General features: G+C 45.3%; 1 protein-coding gene across 1 annotated transcript in view; it reads left to right on the top strand.

Moving 5' to 3' along the window:
* The window catches only part of LOC123757413 (selenoprotein F), a 73,830-nt gene that overhangs the window by 7,690 nt on the left and 38,455 nt on the right, over positions 1-27,685 (top strand). The window contains exon 2 of the mRNA XM_045740963.2: positions 25,981-26,105. Coding sequence (XP_045596919.2) covers positions 25,981-26,105 — 125 coding nt within the window. The remainder of the gene's footprint in view (positions 1-25,980; positions 26,106-27,685) is intronic.

Genomic DNA, 27,685 nt, shown 5'->3' on the forward strand with positions numbered 1-27,685 from the left:
GTTAGTGTTTGGAAGAGGTTTTCCCCCCCCCCCCCCCTTCCATTATAACAGCAGTGATGACATTTCTGGGGTACTCTCCCTCTCTCCGATGTTTTGCAGGCATACTACTGATGTCCTGGTTGTGGCTCACTGCTTGCTTATCTTACTAAGAATCTGTCTATAGACACTTGTTTATCCCATTGTTTTAACACTTGTCTATAGTGAGACATCTCATTGACTCACTAGGAATGATCTCTTGTTTTTCCTTCTATCGTCATCCTTATGGCTATTTTCTTAGGTTGAACTTTACAACTGACTTTCTTGAAACTCATGGCATGATGTATAATAACTTTTATGTTCAGAAACCAAAAAAGCACGAAAAACAATGAAATTCTACACAAAGAATTGAAGCAAGGTCTTCACTAGGCAGGAAACACTGGTAAACTGAAGCCCACCACATGCTCGGTCGGCTCATACGTGTATCAACAAACGTGAACACTAAGGCAAACCTCGAATATGGAGACAAATTTTTCAAAGAAATTGAACTCGAAAACTGCAAAATTTGAAAAGAGGGGCATTTGAAAACAGATTCCACTGTACAATCTTGTTTCATAGACATTATAGATTTGCTCATCAGGTAAAGAATCGTTCTGAACAATCTCAAATTTCGACACACATTCCTCTGCACCGTTTGCATCAGCAAATACAAATAATATATTTATTTATATTTACAAATACATTTACAAATTTACAAATAATACTTTTATTACATTTATTATTTATTATATATTATTTATATTTACAAATATTATTTCTATTTTCAATGCTTTATAATGATATTTTTGTTTTGTAACTGATGCATGTGTGTCCTGTACAATTTATACAGTAGAACGTTCATAATGTTCCATAGAACTGTGATACTTGTGTCGGTAATGTCCACAATAAATGTTTGTCGCAATATTACTTGTTCAAAATTCACTAATATTACATTATGTACAGTTTCACACACTGTATTACACTCAGTACAGGGGTACCTCGATTTAAGAATTTAATCCGTTCCTTGGAGCCGGTTCGTAACCCGAAAATTCGTAAACCAAAGCTAATTTCCCCCATAAGAAATAATGGGAAATTAATTAATCCGTTCCTGACTCTCCAAAAACATCACTTTCAAGCAAATTTTATACCTAATTCACCCAAATCTACACTACAAAAGTATGTTCAAGTTATTACTTGCTCTTCCTGATGACTCCTGTTGGCGTATGGAAGATGGTGAGGAGGGGGGGGGGGAGGAGAGGGGTGTTACTGTTTGGAAGGGAAGTTCCCTTCCATTATAACATCAGGCAGTGAAGATTTTTCTGGAGTGCACTCTCTGGCATATTTTGCCTGCATACCACTAGGTCCTGGTTGTGGCTCACTGCTTGATTTTCTCACAACGAAACGATCCATTGAAGATTGTTTTTCCCTTCGCAACATTTGTCTGTAGTGAGGCATCACATTATCATTGAAAAGATTAATGCAATGGCCTACTACAGCTTTCTCTGGGTGAGTCTTTTCAATAAAAGTTTGCATTTCTTCCTACATTTGACACCACTTCCTAATTGTTGTGGAAGGGATATTCTCTTCTGCCTCATCCTCCTCTGAAGAAATATCCTCAGCTGCCTCTTGCTGCTGCTCCTTTTCAAGGGCTTGGAGATCTTCGGTGGTTAGTTCTTCGTTGTGTTCTGCCACCAACTCCTCCACATCAGCACCATCCAATTCCAAGCCCATCTTCCGGCCCAGAGTAACAATTTCCTCAACAATAGGCACTTCATTTACAGGCTCAAACCCCTCAGTCTAGTTCTGTCACACATTCAGGCCACAATCTTCTCCAGCCAGAGATCAGGGTTCTTTGAGTCACTTCCTGCCAGGTTTTATCAACGAGTTTTAAAGTACTACAAATGTTAAAATGGTGTTTCCAGAACTCTTTGAGGGTGAGGTTTGTGGCTTCAGTCACTTCAAAACATTTCCGGAGAAGTGCCCTTTCATAAAGTTTCTTAAAATTCGCTATGATTTTCTGGTCCATAGGCTGAATTAGAGTAGTGGTGTTCGGAGGAAGGAACTTTGAGAAAATTATATCTGTTCAACAATGCATCTTCCAAGCCTGGAGGATGAGCAGGAGCATTGTCGAAGAGAAGCAGGGCCTCGAGTGGCAAACTTCTCCTGCAGATGTTTTTGTATGGCAGGGCACACCACATCATTCACCCACTCCGTAAAAAAAAAAGTCCTAGTCACCCATGCCTTATTAGCCCTCCACATCACACACACATTTGGTTTTTCTGCACATCATACTTTTTGAAAACCCTTGGATTTTCAGAATGATACACAGGCAAAGGTTTAATTTTCAAATCGCCACTCGCATTTCCACACAGCACAAGTGTAAACCTATCTTTCATAGGTTGTGTCCGGGCAATGATTTCTCCTCCTTGGTAATGTATGTCCTTTTAGGCAATCTTTTCCAGAACAGTCCTGTCTCATCACAATTAAACACTTGTTGCGGTAGGTATCCCTCAGCCTATACAAACTCTTTAAATTCTAAAATAAATCTTTCAGTGGCTGGTTTGTCTGAGCTGGCAGCCTCCCCATGCCTCACAACACTGAATACCACTTCTTTTTTCTAATTTTGTGAAACCATCCTCTGCTTGCCTTAGTCTTTCGTATCTGCACTTGTTCCAGGGGTTTTCTTTACAAGGTCTTCGTGCAATACCCTGGCTTTCTCACAAATGATGGCCTCTGAAACACTGACACCCGCTAACTCCTTGTTGTGTATACAAATTAATAACAACTTTTCCACATCCTCAAGTACTTGTGGTATTTGTTTCGTGATTGTTGATACACCTTTTGCCACTTTAGCACTCATAATGTCCTTTTTCTTGGCTAGTATAGTGCGTATCGTTGACATGTATTTGTTGTACTGCCTAGCTAGTTCAACAACACGAGTTCCATTTTCATGCTTATGAATGATCTCTTGGGGGGGAATCGTAGGTGGCATATTTTGGGTGCAATTGGGCGGGGAAGTCTGGTAAAAAAAGAGGTGTTGACAGAGCAGTCCCCAGACGAGGTCTGCTCCGCCAGAGCTGTCAGGCGGGGGTTGCCACAAAGATATTATTACCTAATTATTTCAATGTCTGATTTTTTCTTTGTTTTTTGCAGTAATAGTATTCAATAGTGTGTATTGTGATATATTTATATGATAAAATGTGTGAACCATTGCTGTACTCAAAATTATTGTGTTCATATTAGTGATTCAATTATTATATTCATAAAACAATAAACAAATAGTTTTGCTATTACACTATATACACAAGTTATATATACGTATCTGCATGTTTTGTTCACCATAACAAACCACTAAGTTTGTATTGTGAGTCAAAAAGCAACAAAGAGTGGCCTTCACTCACCAGCCAGTCAGCCACTCACCACCTCACTTGCCAACATACTCCTCCAATCATACTGTTTCTGGGGGGAGCCCCGTTGGCTCCCCGGAGCTTTACCGGCTGATATGCTAATGTCAGACTTTGGCATCAGTCATGTGTATGGAGTTCTAGGGCCTACCGGGGACTACGAGCCAGAACCTGGCCCCCTCAGAGAGGCAAGGGGAGCAATGGCCTATAGAAACCCCCCGTGTGGTTGGAAGCATTCTATGTCTGCCATCGACCGGGTCAAGCATCCAGAAAGATAAGCATTCCAAAACAAACCCCTATTCTGGTGAAAATTGCTACCTAAGCCGAACTAGTGGATAGAACTCTTCAACAGAAAACAAGGAAACTAGTATGACGTCATACGTCACCGCGCCGCTGTCTGCGCAGCTTCCCCCTCCCCGGGAGGGGGAAGGGGGAGCCCCAGACCTCCCACGCCGGCTATCCACCCATCAGTTCTTCGGCTGATGCTATAGGCAATGGTTATGTGCTCCGGCTCCAGTGGTTGTTTCAGCACTGTACCTAGAGTGTGGTGTCTGTTTTCTAGGTGGTGCGTGAGCCGGGAGTGATTCTTCAGTACTCGGGCTGCATGCGCTTAGGGTTCCCTTCCCTAGGTGCCCTGTAAGTACTGCCCTTGGGGCTTGGGGCCACCTTCCACAAGTTCCTTGGGTTCTGTCCCTGCTTGGCCGTTTACTGCTTGGTTTTCGGCCGCTCTTTGTGTGCTCGGGTGTTCTGTCTCCCTTGTTCGCCTTAGAGTAAGGGGCAGTGTTTGCACTGGTGGGGCGCAGGGTACTGTGCAGCTTGTCTTTACCAATCATAGCGGCCGGCTCTGTTCCGCTTGGGTACGCTGTCCTCTTGCGGGGTTTTCTTTTTCTTTTTGTTTATCTACCTGGTGGGGGGGTCTGCCTTCGTTCTTGCCCCTTGTGTCCATTGTGTTCTGAGTATTTTCTGGTGGTACCCCTGCTAGGTCCCCGTGAGTGTACACGTCCCGGGGGTTCAGCTTTTAGAAAGTTGTTTGGTAGCTCTGGGTGCCGGTTAGCAGTACCCTGCCTGGGATTACCTGAGCGCGAGTCCTCTTAAAGTAAACGCTCGGGACCCTGGAAAACCCCTGGGGGCGCGCGGGTCCGATGGATGTGACCCCAGAGTCCCCCCCTCGCTTCCAGCGAGTTTGCGGGTTGCTCTCACCCTTTGTCTCTGGGTGACTCTCTGTTTTGCCTCCGTCTGCTGCCTGTGGGGTCGGTGACACCTTCGACCCGGAGTCCTGCGAGTTTGGTTGCTCGTTGTGGCTCGGTTACCCAGTTGTGCTAACAAAGCGGGTGCGGGCAGCAGGGGCGTTGCACTTGAGCCTTGGTGGTGGCAACGTTCTCGTGGTTTCCTCCCCGGGAGCCCCGGGGCTGCCCCGTTGTAGTTCGTTTTGGGACTTGGGGGTGTTGGTTGCTTCGGTTCCATCCACGCCCCCTTGTCTTTCCCCTGGTTCACCCTTCCTGCCTGCATCCGGTTCCTTACCGTCTGTAGGTTCAGGGCGGGGTGTTTGGTGTTGAGACTCGGGCAGTCTCGGGGAATTCCCCTTCCGGGGTAGTGACGGGGGCATTTGAGCCTGTTCCTCCAGCCGTGTTGTATGAGTCTGCCAGTGGGCTCCCTTCCTTAGTGTTTTCACGGCTGCCCCGGTTTTCTGGTACGGCCGGGGCTTTGGGGGAACGGCTCGGCCCCTGGGCCTGTCGTGTAGGTTCCCGGGGCTGGGGAGGGGCTGACTTGGGGGAGGCCTTGGCCCCGTATGACCCCGTGGGGGTTTTTATCCCCCTCTAGGCGGGGCTTGTGGTTACGCTTAGTGGGGTCTTTCCTCCCCACTCGCCGTACGTGCTGTTGGACGTCGGCCCCTCCCCGGGCTCGGTTCCTTGGCCTTTGAGTCGGTTGGTTCCGTCCTGTGGGTGGATGTTTCCTCCCACCCCTTTTTTTGGACGGTGTTTTTGTCATGTTTCCCCGTTCGATGGGGTTCTGCGTGACTTCTGATCTCGGGTGCGCCTGCGCCTTCGTGTGCCTTCGGGACTAGTGTTGGCTTCTGTGTTCTCGAGGGTACGGGAAGGTTTTTCGCTACTTCCCGCGTTATTGGAACGTCTGTCGGCTCCTAGTACTTGTCGCCCTGTTGGGCTACTTGTCGCCCTGTTGGGCTACTTGTCGCCCTGTTGGGCTACTTGTCGCCCTGTTGGGCTACTTGTCGCCCTGTTGGGCTACTTGTCGCCCGGTTGGGCTACTTGTCGCCCGGTTGGGCTACTTGTCGCCCGGTTGGGCTACTTGTCGCCCGGTTGGGCTACTTGTCGCCCGGTTGGGCTACTTGTCGCCCGGTTGGGCTACTTGTCGCCCGGTTGGGCTACTTGTCGCCCGGTTGGGCTACTTGTCGCCCGGTTGGGCTACTTGTCGCCCGGTTGGGCTACTTGTCGCCCGGTTGGGCTACTTGTCGCCCGGTTGGGCTACTTGTCGCCCGGTTGGGCTACTTGTCGCCCGGTTGGGCTACTTGTCGCCCGGTTGGGCTACTTTTTGGGCTCTTTGCTTCTTTGGCTGGTTTTATTGTTCCTGTTTCCTCTTTTGGCTACTTTTCTCGTGCAGTAGTCCTGGCTGGCGCCTTCCCGCAGGGAGGGTGTGCGGTTCGGCCAGCGTGTTATGCGCATGCGCCGTGGAGTTTGTTTTGGTCTGGGCGGTGTTTCAGTGCTGGTGTTTTGCGCCCTTCTTTGCTACAGTGCTTCGCCTCTCGTTCTTCTCCCTGGCTGCGGTATGTGCCCCTTCACGCCGGGGGTGTCCTGGTTCCCAGTTGTGGGGAGGACACCGCGGTTTTCCCTGTGTCATGGGTGTGGACCGCCTCCTTCGCCTCTCCCTGCTCTCCTGCGGGTCCGGCAGGGTCCGGCTCTGGCGTCTTCACCTGGCGGTGCTCCCAAGTTCTTCTGGGCACTGTTGAGTTGTGTCAAGTTCGTGCCACCATTCGCCAGGTGAGTTTCTGCGGTCTGGCGTCTTTTGGCCGGGTGCTGGATGCGGCGGTGTTTATATACCTGTCTTTATTTAGGTATATTTTTGTACGACTGAGACCGTTCGCACACCAGTGACTGTCCCTTTATCACCCCTTCCTGTCCCCCTCATGTGCATGTCCAACCCATGCTGAAGTCATTCAGGGGACCCTCCTTTTTTAATGTTGTGAGGTGTGGGGGTTGTAGGGTTGGTTCTATACTCACCTGATAAGGCTCCTGGCTGTGCTTGCAGGATTTGAGCTCTGGCTCTTGGGTCCCGCCTATCTGGTAGAACTTGCGGATTGTACCAGTGGAGTGCAGTGGTGCTATTGGCACCTTTGGGGAACACTGTATTACCATCAGAGGTCTGTGCTTGTTACACGACCTACTTGCGAGCATAAGCCTTCTTGCTTGTTCGTCCGTGGACTTCCAGGTCGCACTGGCCTGTTTTCGTATGGCAGTTCCGGCCCGTCCTGGTTGTGGGGGTATGTGGGCCGGTGGACTGCTCCTAGTAGCTGCCTGGTGGGCCATCCTCTGGCCGGTCTAGCCTGACCTTGGGCCGGGCTTCAGGTGTAAAAGAGCTCCCAGTACCTCATCCAGCGGGTATCGAGCGGGGTTTCTCCGCCGTCGGTCGCCTGGTGCAGGTTTCTGGGCCTGCAGGGTTTTGTCGTGTCTCCGTTGGCCCTGTCTGGGGTCTGCCTGCTCCGTTCTCTGCCTTTGCAGAGGGGAGTTGCTATTTACGTGTTGCAGTGGTGCCTGTTGCTGCTGCTGCACGTGTGCATTGGTACCGTGTTTCACGGTGGCGTGTCCTTGTTCCTGTGTCCGGTTGTGGAATGGCACTTTGCTGCCGTTTTGTGCCTGGGGATTGCATGGGGTTTTTGTCCCTGGCTGTTCTCCTGGGGTTTTTTGTGCTGCTCTTTCTTCCTGCCTCCTCTGCAGCAGGGATGTTCTGCGTGTGTTCTTAGGCGTTGGTCAGCCTGGGTCCTGTGATGTGCTTCTTTGTCTCGGTCTATTGCAGTTGTTCGTGCCCCTTGGTTCGGGTCCTGTTCTGGCGGTGACCCTTACGCCTTCTTTGGTTTTGCTAGCTTGCCCTGCCGTTTTTTTTTTTTTTTTTTTGGGGGGGGGGGGTCTTGCGATGTCTCGCCTCGGACCCGTCATTTCTGAACTCCTGGCGGGCTTGCATGCTTTGGGGAGTTTTTCTGTTCGGCAGACGTTTCATCTCCTTGTGCCGCCTGGGTTTCGGTGGTCGCGCCCGAGATCTTCTCGCGGCTCCGCCTTTTTCCTGGGCTCGGAAGGGCCTTGTCGGGGCTGCTTATGTTCTGCCTTGTGGTCTCGCCTCCGGTTGGTGGTCGGGTGGCTTCGTGGTAGGTGTCCCACCTGCGTGCTTCTCTTGGCGGCAGTATGGGGTATTTTGGCGGTCCTTCCTTTTCCTGTCCCTTCTTAGGTGGTTACTCTTGTTAGCTTGGTTTACTCTCGGCTTGGTTTTCTAGTGGGGGTTGGGGGCCGTCGTCTTGCCACATACTGTCGCCTCTTTTCGTGCGGCGCAGGCGGAGCCGCTTCAGCTTGCTTTCGGTCTTGGTGTTGCTTCTGCACCGTTAGTCAGCTGTCTTGTGCGTCGTTTCACCTCCGGCCTGTTCGTGCGCCGCTTGCACCATCCTGGTCTCTGGTCAGCGTGCTCTGTCTTCTCGGTTGGCAGTGCCCCTTCGGTTCCGGTGTGTTTTTTCGTCGGCTCTTTCCTTTGGGCCTTTGCCTCTGGGGGTCGAGTCGCTGAGTTTTCTTGCTCCTTCGGTTTTAGCGTTTTGGTTGTTTGGTGGCAGCAGTCTCCATCTTTTCTGACGCGGGGTGGGGCTGCTGCATTCTGGAGGGGTCCAGGGTTTGTTGGTGCTTCGTTGGTCGGGCCGGGGGTGTGTCGTTTTTGTGTTCAGTGGCGGCCCTCCGCTGTTTGCGTGCCACGGCGTTTGGGTCCGGAGTGCGTTTTGCGTTGATCCGGTTCTGTTCTTCCCGGTTCGCGGGTGATAGTGTCCCGGGTGGTCAGCTGTGTTCTTGCGGCTAAGCTGCCTGTGTTCTTCCCTCATGCCTGTGGCGTTCGTGGCTTCGCTGCTCTCGCTGCCGTCTGGGCGACGTGGCCTTGCGGTCTTTCGGGCATGGATTTTTGGTGTTCGTGCAGGGGCCTTGCTGCTCGTGGTTCTCGTGTTGTTCCTGGGATTTTCGGGGCTGTGGCGCCTTGGGTTGGAGTTTGCTGCCGGTTGTCTCGCCTCCTTGGGGGGTGCGTGGTGTCCGCCTCCCGGTTCTGTCCCTTCGACCTTCCTCTGTGGGTAGTTAGCTCCGGGGAGCCGACGGGGCTCCCCCCAGAAAACCAGCGTTGAATGTAATGAAATGCCATTTTCTGGGTGAGACCCGGAGGCTCCCCGGCAACCCTCCCTCCCTCCGGTCGGCGTTTTTCGCGTGTTTTGACATCCAGCCTCAGAACTGATGGGTGGATAGCCGGCGTGGGAGGTCTGGGGCTCCCCCTTTCCCCTCCCGGGGAGGGGGGAGCTGCGCAGACAGCGGCGCGGTGACGTATGACGTCATACTAGTTTCCTTGTTTTCTGTTGAGTTCTATCCACTAGTTCGGCTTAGGTAGCAATTTTCACCAGAATAGGGGTTTGTTTTGGAATGCTTACCTTTCTGGATGCTTGACCCGGTCGATGGCAGACATAGAATGCTTCCAACTACACGGGGGTTTCTATAGGCCATTGCTCCCCTTGCCTCTCTGAGGGGGCCAGGTTCTGGCTTGTGGTCCCCGGTAGGCCCTAGAACTCCATACACATGACTGATGCCAAAGTCTGACATTAGCATATCAGCCGGTAAAGCTCCAGGGAGCCTCCGGGTCTCACCCAGAAAATGGCGTTTCATTACATTCAACGCTGGTTTTTTGCTTTTATTCACTATACACAGATGTTAAATATAAGTATCTACATGTTTTGTTCACCATAACTGTACATCTAAGCTTGTATGGTGAGTTCAAGCAATAAGAGATGTAGCCACACACACACACAGTCAGCTGGTGGCTGCCCCCCCTCACTGCTTCAAGGCCAGATGCACTAATATTTCTCCTCCAACAATACTGTTTGTGGTGTTATTACACTATATACACACACTATATATAAGTATCTACATGTTTTATTCACCATATCTGTTCAAATATGGTGGTATGGTGCCAAAGACCATAGTGGTCACCAGTAAACATGAAAAGTTGTGCAGACGACGCACCTCCTTCACCAAAATGGCGGCTCCCAACATATTCCTATTGCTGTTGTATACATATACACTCTATACACATGTTATATATAAGTATCTACATTTGTGTTCACCATAGTGAACCACTAAGCTGATATAAGTCCAGTCAATAAAAGGTGGCCACACAGTCAGAAAACAACGCCACCCACCCTCCCTCCCTTCCTCACCATTACTCCTACCACCATGGAGCACAGCGCTAAATATCACCACAATCTTGCTATTATCAGAATCCTGGTCAGTTTTATCACAGTCAAGGGTCTTCTGTAATACTATCATCGCTAAATAATAGAATGTACATATATATTTTGACATTTTTAAGCGATGCTGTGGTCAAAAGCTGAACAGCGGTGCTGTGAGCTCATGCTGTGTACTCACCTAGTTGTACTCACCTAGTTGTGTTTGCGGGGGTTGAGCTCTGGCTCTTTGGTCCCGCCTCTCAACCGTCAATCAACAGGTGTACAGATTCCTGAGCCTATCGGGCTCTGTCATATCTACACTTGAAACTGTGTATGGAGTCAGCCTCCACCACATCACCCCCTAATGCATTCCATTTGTCAACCACTCTGACACTAAAAAAGTTCTTTCTAATATCTCTGTGGCTCATTTGGGCACTCAGTTTCCACCTGTGTCCCCTTGTGCGTGTTCCCCTTGTGTTAAATAGACTGTCTTTATCTACCCTATCAATCCCCTTCAGAATCTTGAATGTGGTGATCATGTCCCCCCTAACTCTTCTGTCTTCCAGCGAAGTGAGGTTTAATTCCCGTAGTCTCTCCTCGTAGCTCATACCTCTCAGCTCGGGTACTAGTCTGGTGGCAAACCTTTGAACCTTTTCCAGTTTAGTCTTATCCTTGACTAGATATGGACTCCATGCTGGGGCTGCATACTCCAGGATTGGCCTGACATATGTGGTATACAAAGTTCTGAATGATTCTTTACACAAGTTTCTGAATGCCGTTCGTATGTTGGCCAGCCTGGCATATGCCGCTGATGTTATCCGCTTGATATGTGCTGCAGGAGACAGGTCTGGCGTGATATCAACCCCCAAGTCTTTTTCCTTCTCTGACTCCTGAAGAATTTCCTCTCCCAGATGATACCTTGTATCTGGCCTCCTGCTCCCTACACCTATCTTCATTACATTACATTTGGTTGGGTTAAACTCTAACAACCATTTGTTCGACCATTCCTTCAGCTTGTCTAGGTCTTCTTGAAGCCTCAAACAGTCCTCTTCTGTTTTAATCCTTCTCATAATTTTAGCATCGTCCGCAAACATTGAGAGAAATGAATCGATACCCTCCGGGAGATCATTTACATATATCAGAAACAAGATAGGACCGAGTACAGAGCCCTGTGGGACTCCACTGGTGACTTCACGCCAATCGGAGGTCTCACCCCTCACCGTAACTCTCTGCTTCCTATTGCTTAGATACTCCCTTATCCACTGGAGCACCTTACCAGCTACACCTGCCTGTCTCTCCAGCTTATGTACCAGCCTCTTATGCGGTACTGTGTCAAAGGCTTTCCGACAATCCAAGAAAATGCAGTCCGCCCAGCCCTCTCTTTCTTGCTTAATCTGTGTCACCTGATCGTAGAATTCTATCAAGCCTGTAAGGCAAGATTTACCCTCCCTGAATCCATGTTGGCGATTTGTCACGAAGTCCCTTCTCTCCAGATGTGTTACCAGGTTTTTTCTCACGATCTTCTCCATCACCTTGCATGGTATACAAGTCAAGGACACTGGCCTGTAGTTCAGTGCCTCTTGTCTGTCGCCCTTTTTGTATATTGGGACCACATTCGCTGTCTTCCATATTTCTGGTAGGTCTCCCGTCTCTAGTGATTTACTATACACTATGGAGAGTGGCAAGCAAAGTGCCTCTGCACACTCTTTCAGTACCCATGGTGAGATCCCATCTGGACCAACCGCCTTTCTAACATCCAGATCCAGCAGGTGTCTCTTGACCTCCTCTCTCGTAATTTCGAACTCCTCCAAGGCCGCCTGGTTTACCTCCCTTTCTCCTAGCACAGTGACCTCACCCTGTTCTATTGTGAAGACCTCCTGGAACCTCTTGTTGAGTTCCTCACACACCTCTCTGTCATTCTCTGTATACCTGTCCTCGCCTGTTCTAAGTTTCAATACCTGTTCTTTCACTGTTGTTTTCCTTCTGATGTGACTGTGGAGTAGCTTTGGTTCGGTCTTGGCTTTGTTTGCTATATCATTTTCAAAAATTTTCTCTGCTTCTCTTCTCACCCTGACGTACTCATTCCTGGTTCTCTGGTATCTCTCCCTGCTTTCTGGTGTTCTGTTATTCCGGAAGTTCCTCCACGCCTTTTTGTTCAGTTTCTTCGCTTCCATACATGCCCTATTATACCATGGATTCTTCTGTTGCTTCTCGGATTTTTCCCTTTGGGCCGGGATGAACCTGTTTACTGCCTCCTGACACTTTTGGGTAACATAGTCCATCATACCCTGTACAGACTTGTCTCTGAGGTCTGTGTCCCAAGGTATTTCACTTAGGAAACTTCTCATCTGTTCATAATTCCCCTTTCGGTATGCCAGCCTTTTGATTCCTAGTTCTTTTTGGGGGGAGATAAGTCCTAGCTCTACCAGGTACTCAAAGTTCAATACACTGTGGTCACTCATTCCCAAGGGCGCTTCCATCTTAACTTCCCTTATATCCCATTCATTTAGGGTAAATATCAAATCAAGCATTGCTGGTTCATCTTCTCCTCTCATTCTTGTTGGCTCTTTGGTATGCTGGCTTAGAAAGTTTCTTGTTGCCACGTCCAGCAGCTTAGCTCTCCATGTTTCTGGTCCTCCATGCGGGTCTCTGTTCTTCCAATCTATCTTCCCATGGTTGAAGTCTCCCATAATTAGTAGTCCAGATCCATTCCTGCTAGCAACAGAAGCTGCTCTTTCTATTATGTTAATGGTGGCCATGTTGTTTCTATCATATTCCTGTCTAGGTCTTCTGTCATTTGGTGGTGGATTATATATGACTGCGACTATAATTTTTTTCCCTCCATTTGTTACAGTACCTGCTATGTAGTCACTGAAACCTTCACAGCCCTGAATATCCATCTCCTCAAAATCCCAGCCTTTTCTTACCAGCAGAGCTACACCACCCCCACCTCTTCCTTCCCTCTCTTTCCGCATAACATAATAGTCCTGTGGAAACACTGCATTTGTTATTGTTTTCGTGATCTTTGTTTCTGTGAGGGCTATTATGTCTGGGTTTTCCTCTAGTACCAGTTCTCCAAGCTCATTTGCTTTATTTGTAATTCCATCTATGTTAGTGTACATCGCTTTGAGGCTCACTTTCTTCTGTCCCTTCTCAAATCGCCTCCTTGGTGAGTGTTCTGCTGGTGGGGGAGGCTGTTCCATGGGTGTGAGGACCTGTGAGGTGGGTAACAGGATCTCAGAGGATACTGGAATGAGGGGCGGGGGATCCAGTGAAGGGGGAGGGACAGGGAGGGTATGGGGTGAAAGGGGAGGGAGGACGGGAAGGAAAGGGGGGGAGGGAGGACTCGGGAGGAGGGGAGGGGTAGAAGGGTGGGGATTGGGGGTGGGGGGAGGGAGATTTGGCTGAACTTTTGAGTGGGGGCAGGGAGGGTTTGGGGTAGGGGGGTTTTCTATGCAGAGGAGGGAGGCGGGGTTGTCCTCCCTTCTGGTGTTACTGGGTAGCTGGTTGTGGGTTCCCCCCTCACCTCTGGGGGTGTTGTGTTGGGAGCTGTGACTTCCTGGTTTTCCCCTCTCGCCCTGCGCCTCTTCCTTGCTTCTGCCGCCACGGCTCTCTCCTCCCTTGTCATGTCTCGCTGGAGGAATACATTTTTTAATTTTCCCACGTTTTTCAGGGAGCTCTTCCTTGATAGGATCCTCTCCTTTGTGTTCTCGTTTGCAAACACTACACTTGCGTTTGCAAAACACTTGTGTGCGTCAGCCTTGGTGGCTCACACAGTACTGAGACTCTCACACCCAGGAATGTTGGCCACAACTTTTTTTCTAGGTGGCGTCTGCCAACTATCGGTCGTGGCTGCACTATAGCTGCCCCTATCCCATGCGGGGCGTTTAAATAAAAGTTCTAGACACTAAAACAGCTATTAATGTATTGCGCGATATCGGCAATGTTACTCAAATCATCTATATGTGTATTGCGTGGTCTAAGGGTTAAAATTAAGGGGCCAGGTGCACAAGTTCTCAACCTTCCTCAAACACTCAAATTTTTTGTGCATAATCTACATGGTAAATGCTACAACTTTTCATAATGGATCAATATCATAACATGACCAAGAAAAAATATAATATTTAACAATTTCACAATTTCAAATTAAGTTGAAAAATGTAAAAATTTCACCAATTTTTTTATTCATTATGAGGCTCGGAATGGCATATAACGTTCATTTTCATAAATACACAATTTTGATTGAGGGTATAGTTTACTGTAAAAAAAAGTCAAGTGGCCTTCAAAACATGCACAAAATTTAGAAGCAAAAATTTATAACTACCAAAGTTATGGGTTTATGAATAAACTTTTTTTTGTAACACCATAGAACTAAGAAGTTTGCACATGTGTCAAAATGGTGTATCGGTCCAAAACTGGATTTTTAACCCAGCTCGAAAGTTGAAATTCCTGTTTTAGAGGCAATTGAAGTTAAAGTTATCGACAATGAATATGGTAGCTCTAATTTATTAATTTATTTATGTTTTAACCAGTAAGTTGCACAACACATCATATGATGGGTTGAGTGACTTACTATAAATTGCGCGTCCCATCATATGATGTATTGGAGTACTACGCAAGATTTAAACGGCCCGCGTGATATATGGGGTTCACCTCACCTTCATCAGTGCTCTTGTAAACAGACACCATTTTTTTTTTTAAATCGTGGGCCAAATTCCCGGGTGTGAGGGCCTCGGTATTGAGTGAGCCACCAAGCCTGATGCAAGCAGCATGAACTCGCAGCACTGCTGTTCAGCTTGTGACCACAGCATCGCCTAAAAATGCCATAATATACATGTTCATGCTATTATTTAGCGATGATATTATTACAGAAGACCCCTGACTGTGATAAAAATGACCAGGATTCTGATAATAGCAAGATTGTTGTGATAATTAGCACTGTAGTGGGAGGAGTAATCTTGGTGAGGAGGGAGGTAGAATTGTCTGCTGACTGTGTGACCACCTTTTACTGTCTGGACTCACTATACCAGCTTAGTTGTTCGCTATGGGTAAACAAAACATGGATACTTATATGTAACGTCTGTATATAAAAGCAAAAACAGTATGGTGGGAGGAGAATGGTGGCGAGTCAGGTGAGGTGAGGGAGGGAGGGAGGGAGGGAGGGAGTGGCAGCCAGTGGTGGGCTGCCACTGGCTGCCACTCAGCATACCAACTCAGTGGTTTGTTATGGTGAACACGAATATAGATACTTATATATAACTTGTATATACAGTGTAATAACAGCAAAGGAGTTTTTTTTTCTACCACAGATGTGGCCACACATTTACAATGCTAACCAGCATATATACATTTTCTTCTGTCCAAGGAGTGTGGGGGGGAGAAGCCATTTTGGTGATGGGTGTGGCAACATCTGCATGATTTGTCATGTTGGTAGGGGTGGCCACTATGCTCTTTGGGCATTATACTGGCTTAGTTGAACAGTTATGGTGAACAAAACATGTAGATACTTATATATAACGTCGGTATATAGGGTAATAACACCACAAACAGTATTGTTGGGGATGAAATTTTAGTGCGTCTGACTTTGAATGTGTGAGGGAAGCAGCCGCCATCTGACTGTATGTAGCGACGTCTCTTAGTGCCTGAACTAACTATATCAACTTAGTTGTACAGTTGTGGTGTACAAAACATGTAGATACTTATATATATTGTCTGTATATAATGAATAAAAGCAAAAACAATATGGTGGGAGGAGAATGTGGGCAGGTGAGGTGAGGGAGGGAGCAAGTAGCAGCCAGTGGCGGGCTGCCACTGGCTGCCACTGCCACTCAGCATGCCAACTTAGTGGTTCATTATGATGAACACGAATGTAGATACTTATATATAACGTCTGTATATAGTGAATAAAAGCAAAAACAGTATGGTGGGAGGAGAATGTGGGCGAATGAGGTGTTGAGGGAGTGAGTGCCAACGAGTGGCTGGCTGGTATGTAGTGGTCACTCCTCGTTGCTTTTTGACTCATAATACCAACTTAGTGGTACAGTATTATCATTGGACAATGTATTTACAGGCATTGTCATAAGGCGGCGAGTCTATATGATGACATCGTGCTCGTTTGCTCATTTTCGTTTGGGGAGTTCTGTCCACTTGTTCGGCTTTCGGTAGCAATAGTTTCGCCAGAATAGGGGTTTGTTTTGAGGCGCCTACCTCTCTGGGCGCCTGTCCCGGTCGATGGCAGACATAGAATGCTCCCAACCATGGGTGTTTCTATAGGCCATTGCTCCTCATGCCTCTGTGAGGGGGGCCAGATTCTAGCTTGTGGTCCCTGGTAGACAAGAACTCTAAGCACATTGACTGATGCCAGAAAGTTATACATATCCATTCAGCCTGGATAGCTCCGGGGATCCTGTGGGACTCGCCCAGAAAATGGCGTTTAATTACATTCAACGCTGGATTTTTCTGAATATTTATATCGAGACTGATACACTTGGTTTATGAAAATCCTGGCCATTACATCATACTTGCGGCCACCAATAATAATCACATAGTTACGATTTTGATATGGAGTTGTTCACAATGATTGTTCTATCATGTGCATTGTTCAAAATCATTAATGCATAAAAAATAGATTTTCTGTGATTTTTTGTTGTTTATAGTGGTTGTAGGACCTCTGTTCTTTTCACATTGAGGGGAGGGATAGTCTGGGGCTGACGGGTAGAACGAATTTCGCGGTGGAATGAATTGGTCTCGCTCTGATAGTTCGTTCAAGCAAGGACGCACTGTATGTTGTTACTGGAGTGAAATTTAAATTTACTGTGTAAATTTGGGACTTGGCCTTCCAGTATTTTGCATGTATATATATATATATATTCTTGATACATGTCTCCTTTCCAGAGAATATATTTTGAGCCCTTTGAAACTCCTGACGTGATAATGTCCATGACTGACAGAAACATCGTCATTTCTTCATCTTCTGATGTGTGGTTTAGTCATCAATGAGTTCTGAATTTCAACTTCAGACAACAGTTTTTCAAGGTGACCCACAGGAGACTGGAAGCTTATGCATTAGCCATGGTTGCTCCTTACCTTGAGGTTACCTTGAGGTGCTTCCGGGGTTTAGTGTCCCCGCGGCCCGGTCGTCGACCAGGCCTCCTGGTTGCTGGACTGATCAACACCAGGCTGTTGGACGCGGCTGCTCGCAGCCTGACGTATGAGTTGCAGCCTGGTTGATCAGGTATCCTTTGGAGGTGTTTGTCAACACCTCCACTTGAAACTGGAACTCACTTGAAACTGAGCCTACACAGAGCTGTGTAGCATGCTGAAATTTTTTTTTAAGATTGCTGATGCTAGCTGAAGGCCTCGGGACTGTCTGGTACCCAACCTACTGCGTGCGTATTTTGAATCTTACAATGTACAGTGCTGTACTTTTCATCATATGTCGGGTGGCGCACCACCGCTCCTCATAGTATGTCGGATAGTGCAGTGAAGTAGTTAAAATCATGTTATTTTTTGTGACCCATTGATGGACTTCATTAACATCGGAATGAAGAATTAAAGAATTATAAACCAGTTGCACTAACATCGCACATAATAAAAGTATTTGAGAGAGTGATTAGGAGTCAGGTCACCAATTTCATGGAGACCAATGACCTTCACAACCCAGGCCAACATGGATTTCGAGCGGGAAGATCGTGCCTCTCACAGCTACTGGAGCACTACGACAAAGTCACTGAGGCATTAGAGGAAAAACAGAATGCTGATGTGATATACACGGACTTCGCAAAGGCTTTCGATAAATTTGACCATGGCGTGATAGCACACAAAATGAAGTCAATGGGAATAACCGGTAAAGTAGGACGCTGGATGCTCAGTTTTCTGTCAAACAGGACTCGGCGAGTAACGGTCAACCATATAAAATCTAGTTTAAGTGCAGTTAAAAGCTATGTACCTCAGGGTACAGTCCTTGCACCGCTGCTTTTCCTTATTCTCATATCAGATATAGACAAAAATACAAGTCACAGCTTCGTATCATCCTTTGCAGATGACACAAAAATCAGTATAAAAATTACCTCGGCTGAAGACATTGAAAACTTCAAGCTGATATTAACCCTCAAACCGCGCAGATCATATATAAATGATATCAGTGACAAAACCGAAACCGCGCACTTCATTTATATATGATTTTGTGTCTAGCGCTATAATTTAAACGCCCCGCCTGGGATAGGGGCAGCTATAGTACAGCCATGACCGATAGTTGCCAGATGCCACCTAGAAAAAAAATCCAGGCCAACTTTCTTGGGTGTTACAGCGTCAGTATTGAGCAAGCCACCAAGGCTGGCGCACGCAGCACGAGCTCACAGCACCGCTGTTCAGCTTCTGACCACAGCATCGCCTACAAATACCATAATATAAACGATACTGCTATTATTTAGTAGTGATAGTATTACTGAAGCCCCCTGACTGTGATAAAACTGACCCAGATTCTGATAATAGCAGGATTGTAGTGATATTTAGTGCTGTGCTCCATGGAGGGAGGAGTAATGCTGTGGGAGGGAGGGTTGTGGCGTCGTTTTCTGACTGTGAGGCCACCATTTATTGACTGCACTCACCATACCAGCTTAGTGGTTCGCTATGGTGAACACAAATGTAGATACTTATATATAACGTGTGTGTATAGTGTGAGATAACAGCAAGAGTAGGTTGGGAGCCGCCATTTTGGTGAGGGAGGAGCGTCATCTGCACGACTTAGCATGTTGTTTACTGATGGCCACTATGGTCTTTGGGCACCATACCAGCTTATTTGTACAGGTATGGTGAATAAAACAGGTAGATACCTATATATAATGTGTGTATATAGCATAATAACACCACAAACAATATTGTTGGAGGACAAATATTAGTGCGTCTGGCCTTGAGGGCGGCCGCTGATCAGCTGACTGTGTGAGTAGCTACGTCTTTGTGCCTTTACTCACCATACAAGCTTAGATGTACAGTTATGGTGAACAAAACATGTAAATACGTATATATAACATTTGTGTATAGTGAATAAATACAGAAACAGTATTGTGGGAGGTGAATGAGGGTGAGTGAGGTGGTGTTGAGGGAGGGAGTGGCAGCGAGTGGCTCGCTGGTGTTTGGCGGTCACTCCTCGTTGCTTTTTGACTCGCAAGACCAACTTAGTAGTTTGTTATGGTGTACAAAACATGCAGATACTTATATATAACCTGTGTATATAGTGTAACAACAGCAAAACTATTTGTTTATTGTTTTATGAACATAATAATTGAATCACTAATATGCACACCATAATTTTGAGTACAGCGATGGTTCACATATTTTATAATGTAAATATACCACAATTCACTGTATGGAATAATATTACTGCAAAAAAACTAAGAAAAAATCAATCAGAGACATTGAAATAATTAGGTAATAATATATTTGTGGCAACTGCCGTCTGACAGCTCGGGCGGAGTAGACTTCGTCTGGCGAAGACTCTGCCAACGCCCCTTTTTTGCCACACTTCCCTACCCTATTGCGGCTAAAATATGCCACCTACGATTTTTTTGTTATTTTTTTCCGTGATCAGGGAACAAAAATGAACACTTCTATGAGACGAAAGAATTTTTTGGATTTTTTTTTTTTTTTTTGCGCCTGTGGGTGTGAATTCCATTTGGGCCCCTAGCGGTTTGAGGGTTAATAAAGTTTTCGACTGGGCATCAGAAAATAACATGATGTTTAACAGTGATAAATTCCAGTTACTCAGGTACGGTAAAAATGAGGACCTTAAACATAATACAAGGTATAAAACACAATCAAATGTACCCATAGTAGGAAAACAGCATGTAAAGGATTTGGGAATAATGATGTCTGACGACCTAACGTTTAGGGAGCATAACCAAGCAAATATTGCGACAGCCAGAAAAATGATAGGATGGATTACGAGAACTTTCAAATCCAGGGATCCCATCACAATGGCTGTACTCTTCAAGTCACTTGTGTTGTTCCGTCTCGAGTACTGCTCAGTACTCACTTCCCCCTTCAGAGCAGGAGAGATTGCTGAAATAGAGGGAATACAGAGAACATATACGGCACCCATAGACGCGATAAAGCACCTAAATTATTGGGATCGTCTCAAAGCCCTCCAAATGTACTCGCTAGAAAGAAGACGAGAGAGATATCAAATAATATACACCTGGAAGATACTGGAGGGCCAAGTACCAAATCTACACAGTAAAATAACAACGTACTGGAGTGAACGATATGGAAGAAAATGAAAGATTGAACCAGTGAAGAGCAGAGGTGCCATAGGCACAATCAGAGAACACTGTATAAACATCAGAGGTCCACGGTTGTTCAACACCCTCCCAGCAAGCATAAGAAATATTGCTGGAACAACCGTGGACATCTTCAAGAGGAAACTAGATTTATTCCTCCAAGGAGTGCTGGACCAACCGGGCTGTGGTGGGTATGTGGCCCTGTGGGCCGCTCCAAGCAACAGCCTGGTGGACCAAACTCTCACAAGTCGAGTAGAAGAACTCTCAGAACCCCATCAACCAGGTATCAGATTGGAAATTTGCTGTTTTCTATATTGTCTACTTTCATGAAAATTATTTCATCTGTAAAGGATGATACAGTACAGTTTGTATCCTTGTCTATATCTGATATGAGGATGAGGAAAAGTATTGGAGCAAGCATAGTATCCTTGAGCTATCTTGAGATTATCTTGAGATAATTTCAGGGCTTAGTGTCCCCGCGGACTGGTCCTCGACCACACCTCCACCCCCAGGAAGCAGCCCGGGACCACTGGATCATGCGTCCAGTGTTCTGTCCGCTCAGCCGTCGGCTCCCAGCTTTTCACAGATGACTCAGATTTTACTTTATTGACTATTACACCCTGTGTTCTGCTTGTTAAGAAGCTGAAGATTCATCTCACTACTTTGCTAGTACATTACTGTACTGTAATTTCTTTTGTGCACATTTTGTGTGCAATGACTCCATGGTCACATTTGTCGAAAGCTTTTGAGAAGTCTGTGTATATTACATCAATGTTTAACCCTCAAACCGCTAGGGGCCCAAATGGAATTCACACCCACAGGCGCAACAAAAAAAAAATCCAAAAAATTCTTTTGTCTTATAGAAGTGTTCATTTTTGTTCCCTGATCACGGAAAAAATAACAAAAAAATTGTAGGTGGCATATTTTAGCCGCAATAGGGTAGGGAAGTGTGGCAAAAAAGGGGCATTGGCAGAGCCTTCGCCAGACGAGGTCTACTCCGCCCGAGCTGTCAGACGTCAGTTGCCATAAATATATTATTGCCTAATTATTTCAATGTCTCTGATTGACTTTTTCTTAGTTTTTTTGCAGTAATATTATTCCATACAGTGAATTGTGGTATATTTATATTATAAAATGTGTGAACCATTGCTGTACTCATAATTATGGTGTGCATATTAGTGATTCAATTATTATGTTCATAAAACAATAAACAAATAGTTTTGCTGTTGTTACACTATATACACAGGTTATATATAAGTATTTGCATGTTTTGTACACCATAACGAACTACTAAGTTGGTCTTGTGAGTCAAAAAGCAACGAGGAGTGACCGCCAAACACCAGCGAGCCACTCACTGCCACTCCCTCCCTCAACACCACCTCACTCACCCTCATTCACCTCCCACAATACTCCTTCTGTATTTATTCACTATACACAGACGTTATATATACGTATTTACATGTTTTGTTCACCATAACTGTACATCTAAGCTTGTATGGTGAGTAAAGACCATAAGACGTAGCTACTCACACAGTCAGCTGATCGGCGGCCGCCCTCAAGGCCAGACGCACTAATATTTGTTCTCCAACAATATTGTTTGTGGTGTTATTACGCTATATACACACATTATATATAAATATCTATCTGTTTTATTCACCATACCTGAACAAATAAGCTGGTATGGTGCCCAAATACCATAGTGGCCATCAGTAAACAACATGCCAAGTCGTGCAGACAACGCTCCTCCATCACCAAAATGGCGGCTCCCAACCTTCTCCTCTCGCTGTTATCTCACACTATACACACGTTATATATAAGTATCTACATTTGTGTTCACCATATCGAACCACTAAGCTGGTATGGTGAGTGCAGTCAATAAATGGTGGCCACACAGAGTCAGAAAACGACGCCACAACCCTCCCTCCCACAGCATTACTCCTCCCTCCATGGAGCACAGCGCTAAATATCACTACAATCCTGCTATTATCAGAATCTGGGTCAGTTTTATCACAGTCAGGGGGCTTCAGTAATACTATCACTGCTAAATAATAGCAGTATCATTTATATTATGGTATTTGTAGGCGATACTGTGGTCACAAGCTGAACAGCGGTGCTGTGAGCTCGTGCTGCGTGTGCCAGCCTTGGTGGCTTGCTCAATACTGACGCTCTAACACCCAAGAATGTTGGCCTGGATTTTTTTTCTAGTTGGCATCTGGCAACTATCGGTCGTGGCTGTACTACAGCTGCCCCTATCCCAGGCGGGGCGTTTAAATTATAGCGCTAGACATGAAATCATATATAAATGATGTGCGCGGTTTCGGTTTTGTCACTGATATCATTTATATATGATATGCGCGGTTTGAGGGTTAACAGGTTTAAACAGTCTTTTGCTGCTTTGAAGACAGGCATTCTTTTTTTTTTCTCCTGGAAATATACGTACATTTCCTTGGGAAATGTATGTTCTAATGGCATTAATTTTTCCAAAAGAGGCCAGTTTCATCGACATTGATGAAACAGGACAGTTTCACATTTCAAAGATGGAAACTATAGTGCTTAATAAGCACTATAGTTTCCATCTTCAGTTATTGTGGCCAATTTTGGAATAAATTCAGGTGCTCATTTCTCATCTGCACTAGCAGCCTCACCACTCACTTTTGTGTAAATTTGCTCTACTGTACCATTATGTCAAACTACCCATGTCACAAATATTTCAACACTCAGTTGCATCTAATTTGTTCTTTAAATCATCAAGAAGACTTTGTGCATTTCTCTGTACTGTATGAGCATCAGGCTGTTTGGATTTCAGTGATGATTATTGTCCTCAATCTACAATGCTAACAACTTTTCTATATCACAAATTAAATGTGATCTTTTCATTATTGTCATTGATTTCAGTGGTGTAGAACCCTTCACATTCTCTAAAATTTGTTTTGCCATTTGGGATGGACCCAATTGTTGAGTGGTTCATACTGTAAATGTTTGCAATTTGTTGGTTTTCATCCCCTCAATGCTTGATGTCTAGCTCCATCTCTAATGGTAGGTAAATGGGGCAATTTTTCCTTGGCACTGGTGCATTATCAACACACTTATATCAGCTGCACAACTGGTGCAGAGATCCTTTACTGCTAGAATCCACTCAGTAAAACATCTAAATTACTGGGACCGACTAAAGAGCCTAAATCTGTACTCCCTTGAGCGCAGGCGGGAGAGATACATAATAATTTACACGTGGAAAATAATTGAGGGGCTGGTCCCAAACCTGCACACAGAAATAACACCACATGAGACCAGAAGACATGGCAGGATGTGCAGAATACCCCCGTTGAAAAGCAGAGGTGCAACAGGTACTCTGAGAGAGAACTCTATCAACATCAGAGGCCCGAGACTGTTCAACACGCTTCCACTACACATAAGGGGCATAACTGGCAAACCCCTCACAGTGTTCAAGAGAGAACTGGATAAGCACCTCCAAAGGATACCTGATCAACCAGGCTGTGACTCATACGTCAGGCTGCGAGCAGCCGCGTCTAACAGCCTGGTTGATCAGTCCAGCAACCAGGAGGCCTGGTCGACGACCGGGCCGCGGGGACACTAAGCCCCGGAAGCACCTCAAGGTAGCCATTGCTAATGATGTTTTCCTTGATAAAAGTCCAAAGAATGCATAATGTGTGTATAGTCCTGGGTACGAGAAAACTGCTAATGAGGCAGTGTGGGCCTCCATACAAATAACTTCTCACACACTATAGTTTACCAATGTATTTTATAATCTACTTGACCTTAACAAACCAAACCTAACCTAACCTAACCTTACCTTACCAAAACAAACCTAATCTAATCGTATCAAGCCTAACACAGTATAATCTAAGCTTATATTCTGTTATCTCATGATATATATGGTCTTGGTAGTTGGAAAATGAGCTGTTGAACGGTCTTGAGTATGATCAACCATGCCCCATCTGCCTTACTGGCCCATGTGGACGTTTTTGTTCCTCCCTATGCTGCCACGTGGCTGTGACACAGTTGTATAACCACTTAACTACACCAACCGAGTATTCTCAGTCGGTGAGAAACTGCGCCAACCGAGAAAACTCGTTTTGATTTTTTTGTACCCATTCTAAATGTGCACGCAGTTGGTTGTGTATGAAATGGACTCTTAGGACCTCCAGTGAGAGGCAACCATCTTGGAAAAAGTTCCCAGAATGCCCTAGGGCTGCTGGCTGGGTTAGTACTGAGTGAGTAACCATGGGTGGCACATGCGTCTCTGGCTCCCAAACACCTGTCCTACACGGTGTTGAAAGATCACGCGCTATTGGTAAAATTCAAACCTTATTGTTTGAAGAACATAAGGGTCATAATATTGGTGAAGCTGGGCGCAATGAGGACCCTAACACAAAGGTCGGATGCAAATGATACAGCACCTATGAGGACGATACTGTGAGCGTATCCAGTTGTAGCTCTGAACGACACCCTTGCCCATCTATGCTATCTCCAATTTATTTAGATGATACATAGGTGAATCGTTTTCTGCTTTCAGTGATGATGCATCTGATACAAGTGGCATAGATGAACAGTGTTAGGGGCTTCCATGGTGGTGTTTTCCATAGATATTTTCAAGAATAGGTGAATCTCTTCTTGACTGACGGAAACTCTTTGAGGCTGGCTGAATCTCTTCCTGTGTGGGACCTTACAAAGCAATCGTTTCACGACTACCTTACAAATTGATCTCTTCCTGTAATCTTTTCAAGACTACCTTACGTTTTACAAGCTAGGCTACATAGCTTGTAAAAGCTATGTAGCCTAGCTACAGGTACTAATGCCAATAGTGTAGGTGAGTGCACTATTTGCAAGCACACAGAATGAAGAAACAGGAAGGGAAAATCTATCTGTACTTGGTGCAACGAGAGCGAAGTCGCATTGTGTACCATGGACTATTTCGTTGATTATTACTCGCTTCCGAAGTACTGAGTATGTAATACAGTGTGTTACTGTGTAAATAGTGTGAAACTGTACATATTGTAATTTTAGGGAATTTTTAACAAGTAATATTGCGACAATAAACATTTAGTGTGGACACATTATTGACACATGTATCACAGTTCCATGGAACATTATGAATGTTCTACTGTGTACATATTGTAAAGGACACAAATATGCATCATATACAATAAAAAACAAACAAAACTGCATTGGAAATACATAGAACAAATAATTGAAAATATATTTGTGGCAACACCCAGTTCTTGAATGGCCCTTGAGACCGTGTCTGGGCGTGTCACACACGGACGACCAGGCCCTGGTGACGTCACAGTGCACCTTGTCCTTGTCCCCACAGGCAAAGTGGAATTTGGTATTTATTTTTACATAGACACGTTCAGGGAAGGGAATTTATCATTTTACGAAGAAAAAAGAATTTTTTGGGAACACTTTATTTCATGCGCACAGGGGTAATTTCACAATAAACTTGGCGCAGCACGGTGGTTAAATGCTGCTCATAATACATGGAACCACAAAGTAGTGATTGATACATGAAAAGGAAAGTTAGTAATTTGATACACAGTGATTTGATACATGAAAGGGGACTTGAGAGTTTGGGTGGACGAGTATTTGTATAACGGGGATCCTTCTGTATGTTTAATGACCAGAACCATTGGCCTGATCTAGGATAAGTTCACTGGTCTCCATTTATTAATGCCTGATACTTGGCTTTAGGCCTATTTTTCTTATAAATTTAACTGATGTATAAATTTCTTCTTTCAGATTCAAGGCTAATTAAAAAATAATTACGATTAAATATTATTAATGTTATTTAATTTTCCAGATATACATAGCACATGCTCTACAAGACTTGTCCACTGAAGAGTGTTTTGCTGCGGGTTTAAACAAAGCAAACCTTGTGTGTTCATCCTGTGACACCCTTAAGGAGTTTAATCTTGATGTGCTAGAGTGAGTACAATTATTTTACAGTATAATTAATAGAACTTTTCAAGATGTGTGTGTGTGTATAATTAATAATAATAATTATTCAAGAATTATTCAAGCTCAAGAACAACTTGAGAGCCACACCCTATCTCAAGAATGACGAAGAAGGCTATGTTGAGAAATAGAAACAATTGAACTAAAGCTACAAGAATCGTACAAAATCCAAGAGAGACAAAGAGAGCAAAAGGCCATCAGTGAAATAGATAGATCCAAAATATTTGTTCTCCTATGCAAAATCAAGATCAAAAACTACATCTAGTATCGGGCCCCCCTGAGAAAGAGGGATGGAACTTTCACAGATGACAATAAAGAAATGAGCAAAATTCTGCGGAATCAGTACGACTGTTTTCAGTGAGCAACTGAGCACATTAAAGATTGATACCCCAAATGAATTTTTTTATGGATGTGAGGCCAACATCAAACCATGTATCAGATGTCACCCTATCTCTTCTGGATTTTGAAGAAGCCATAGACAGTATGCCTATGCACTCTGCACCAGGCCCTGATTCCTGGAACTCCATATTCATCAAGAACTGTAAAAAAAACACTATTGCAGGCCCTTAACATCCTGTGGAGGCAAAGCCTAGATACTGGCATTATCTCTGACATAGTTAACACTATCGGTCACTCTGGACCGGACTCGCGTCCATTATTTTTCTCCTGAGTCCTAACTTTGGACCGGACTTGCGTCCACTACAAAAATATTTGTATAAAGTTCATTTTTTATCCAATCGACCTCGGGATAGTATCAAAATAAGCGCCTTTAGAATACGCACAATTTGATACCAAAATGAAAGATGTAACATGAAACTTGATGTCCGAACAATTATGATTATAAATAGGTTTTTGGTCAAAATTTTAAAATATTTGTTAAAATTCTATTTATTGTGCTATTATGTTGGGACTAGTTTTAAAATGCACGCCTTTACGCCGCGAACAATTTGATACCAAGATGAAAGATGTAACACACACATTTACAGTGGTACCTCGGAATGCGATTGTCCCTGTATGCGAGGTTTTCGGAAGGCGAGGTGTATTTACTCCAAAAATTTGTCTCGGAAGGCGATGGTTACTTCGGGAGGCGAGTTTGGACGCGAGTTTGTTGATACGCGTACAGCCGACCTAGCGCGTGGTGGTTCGGCGATCGTCGCCCCTCCGCCCCGCCGCCCCTCAGTTTATTATTGTCTCGCGCTCAGTGACTACCCCCACATCAATTCTTCTCGCGGATTTTCAGTGTTTTGTTGGATTTTTGGTGATTTGTCTATACAATTTGTTATTATATATCTCACCATGGGTCCCAAGAAAGCCAGTGGTAAGGATAAAGGCCAGAAAGCTCATGTGAGGATGACAATAGAGGAGAAAAGAGATCATTCGGAAGCATGAGAACGGTACACGTGTTGTTGAACTTTGTAGGCAGTACAACAAAGCCACATCAACAATATGCACTATACTTAAGAAGAAAAATAAGATTATGGGTGCTAAAGTGGCAAAAGGAGTAAGAACATTAACGGCACAAAGACCACAAATACTTGAAGAAGTGGAAA

This window comes from Procambarus clarkii, chromosome 19 (assembly GCF_040958095.1).
Source record: "Procambarus clarkii isolate CNS0578487 chromosome 19, FALCON_Pclarkii_2.0, whole genome shotgun sequence".
Classification (NCBI taxonomy): domain Eukaryota; kingdom Metazoa; phylum Arthropoda; class Malacostraca; order Decapoda; family Cambaridae; genus Procambarus; species Procambarus clarkii.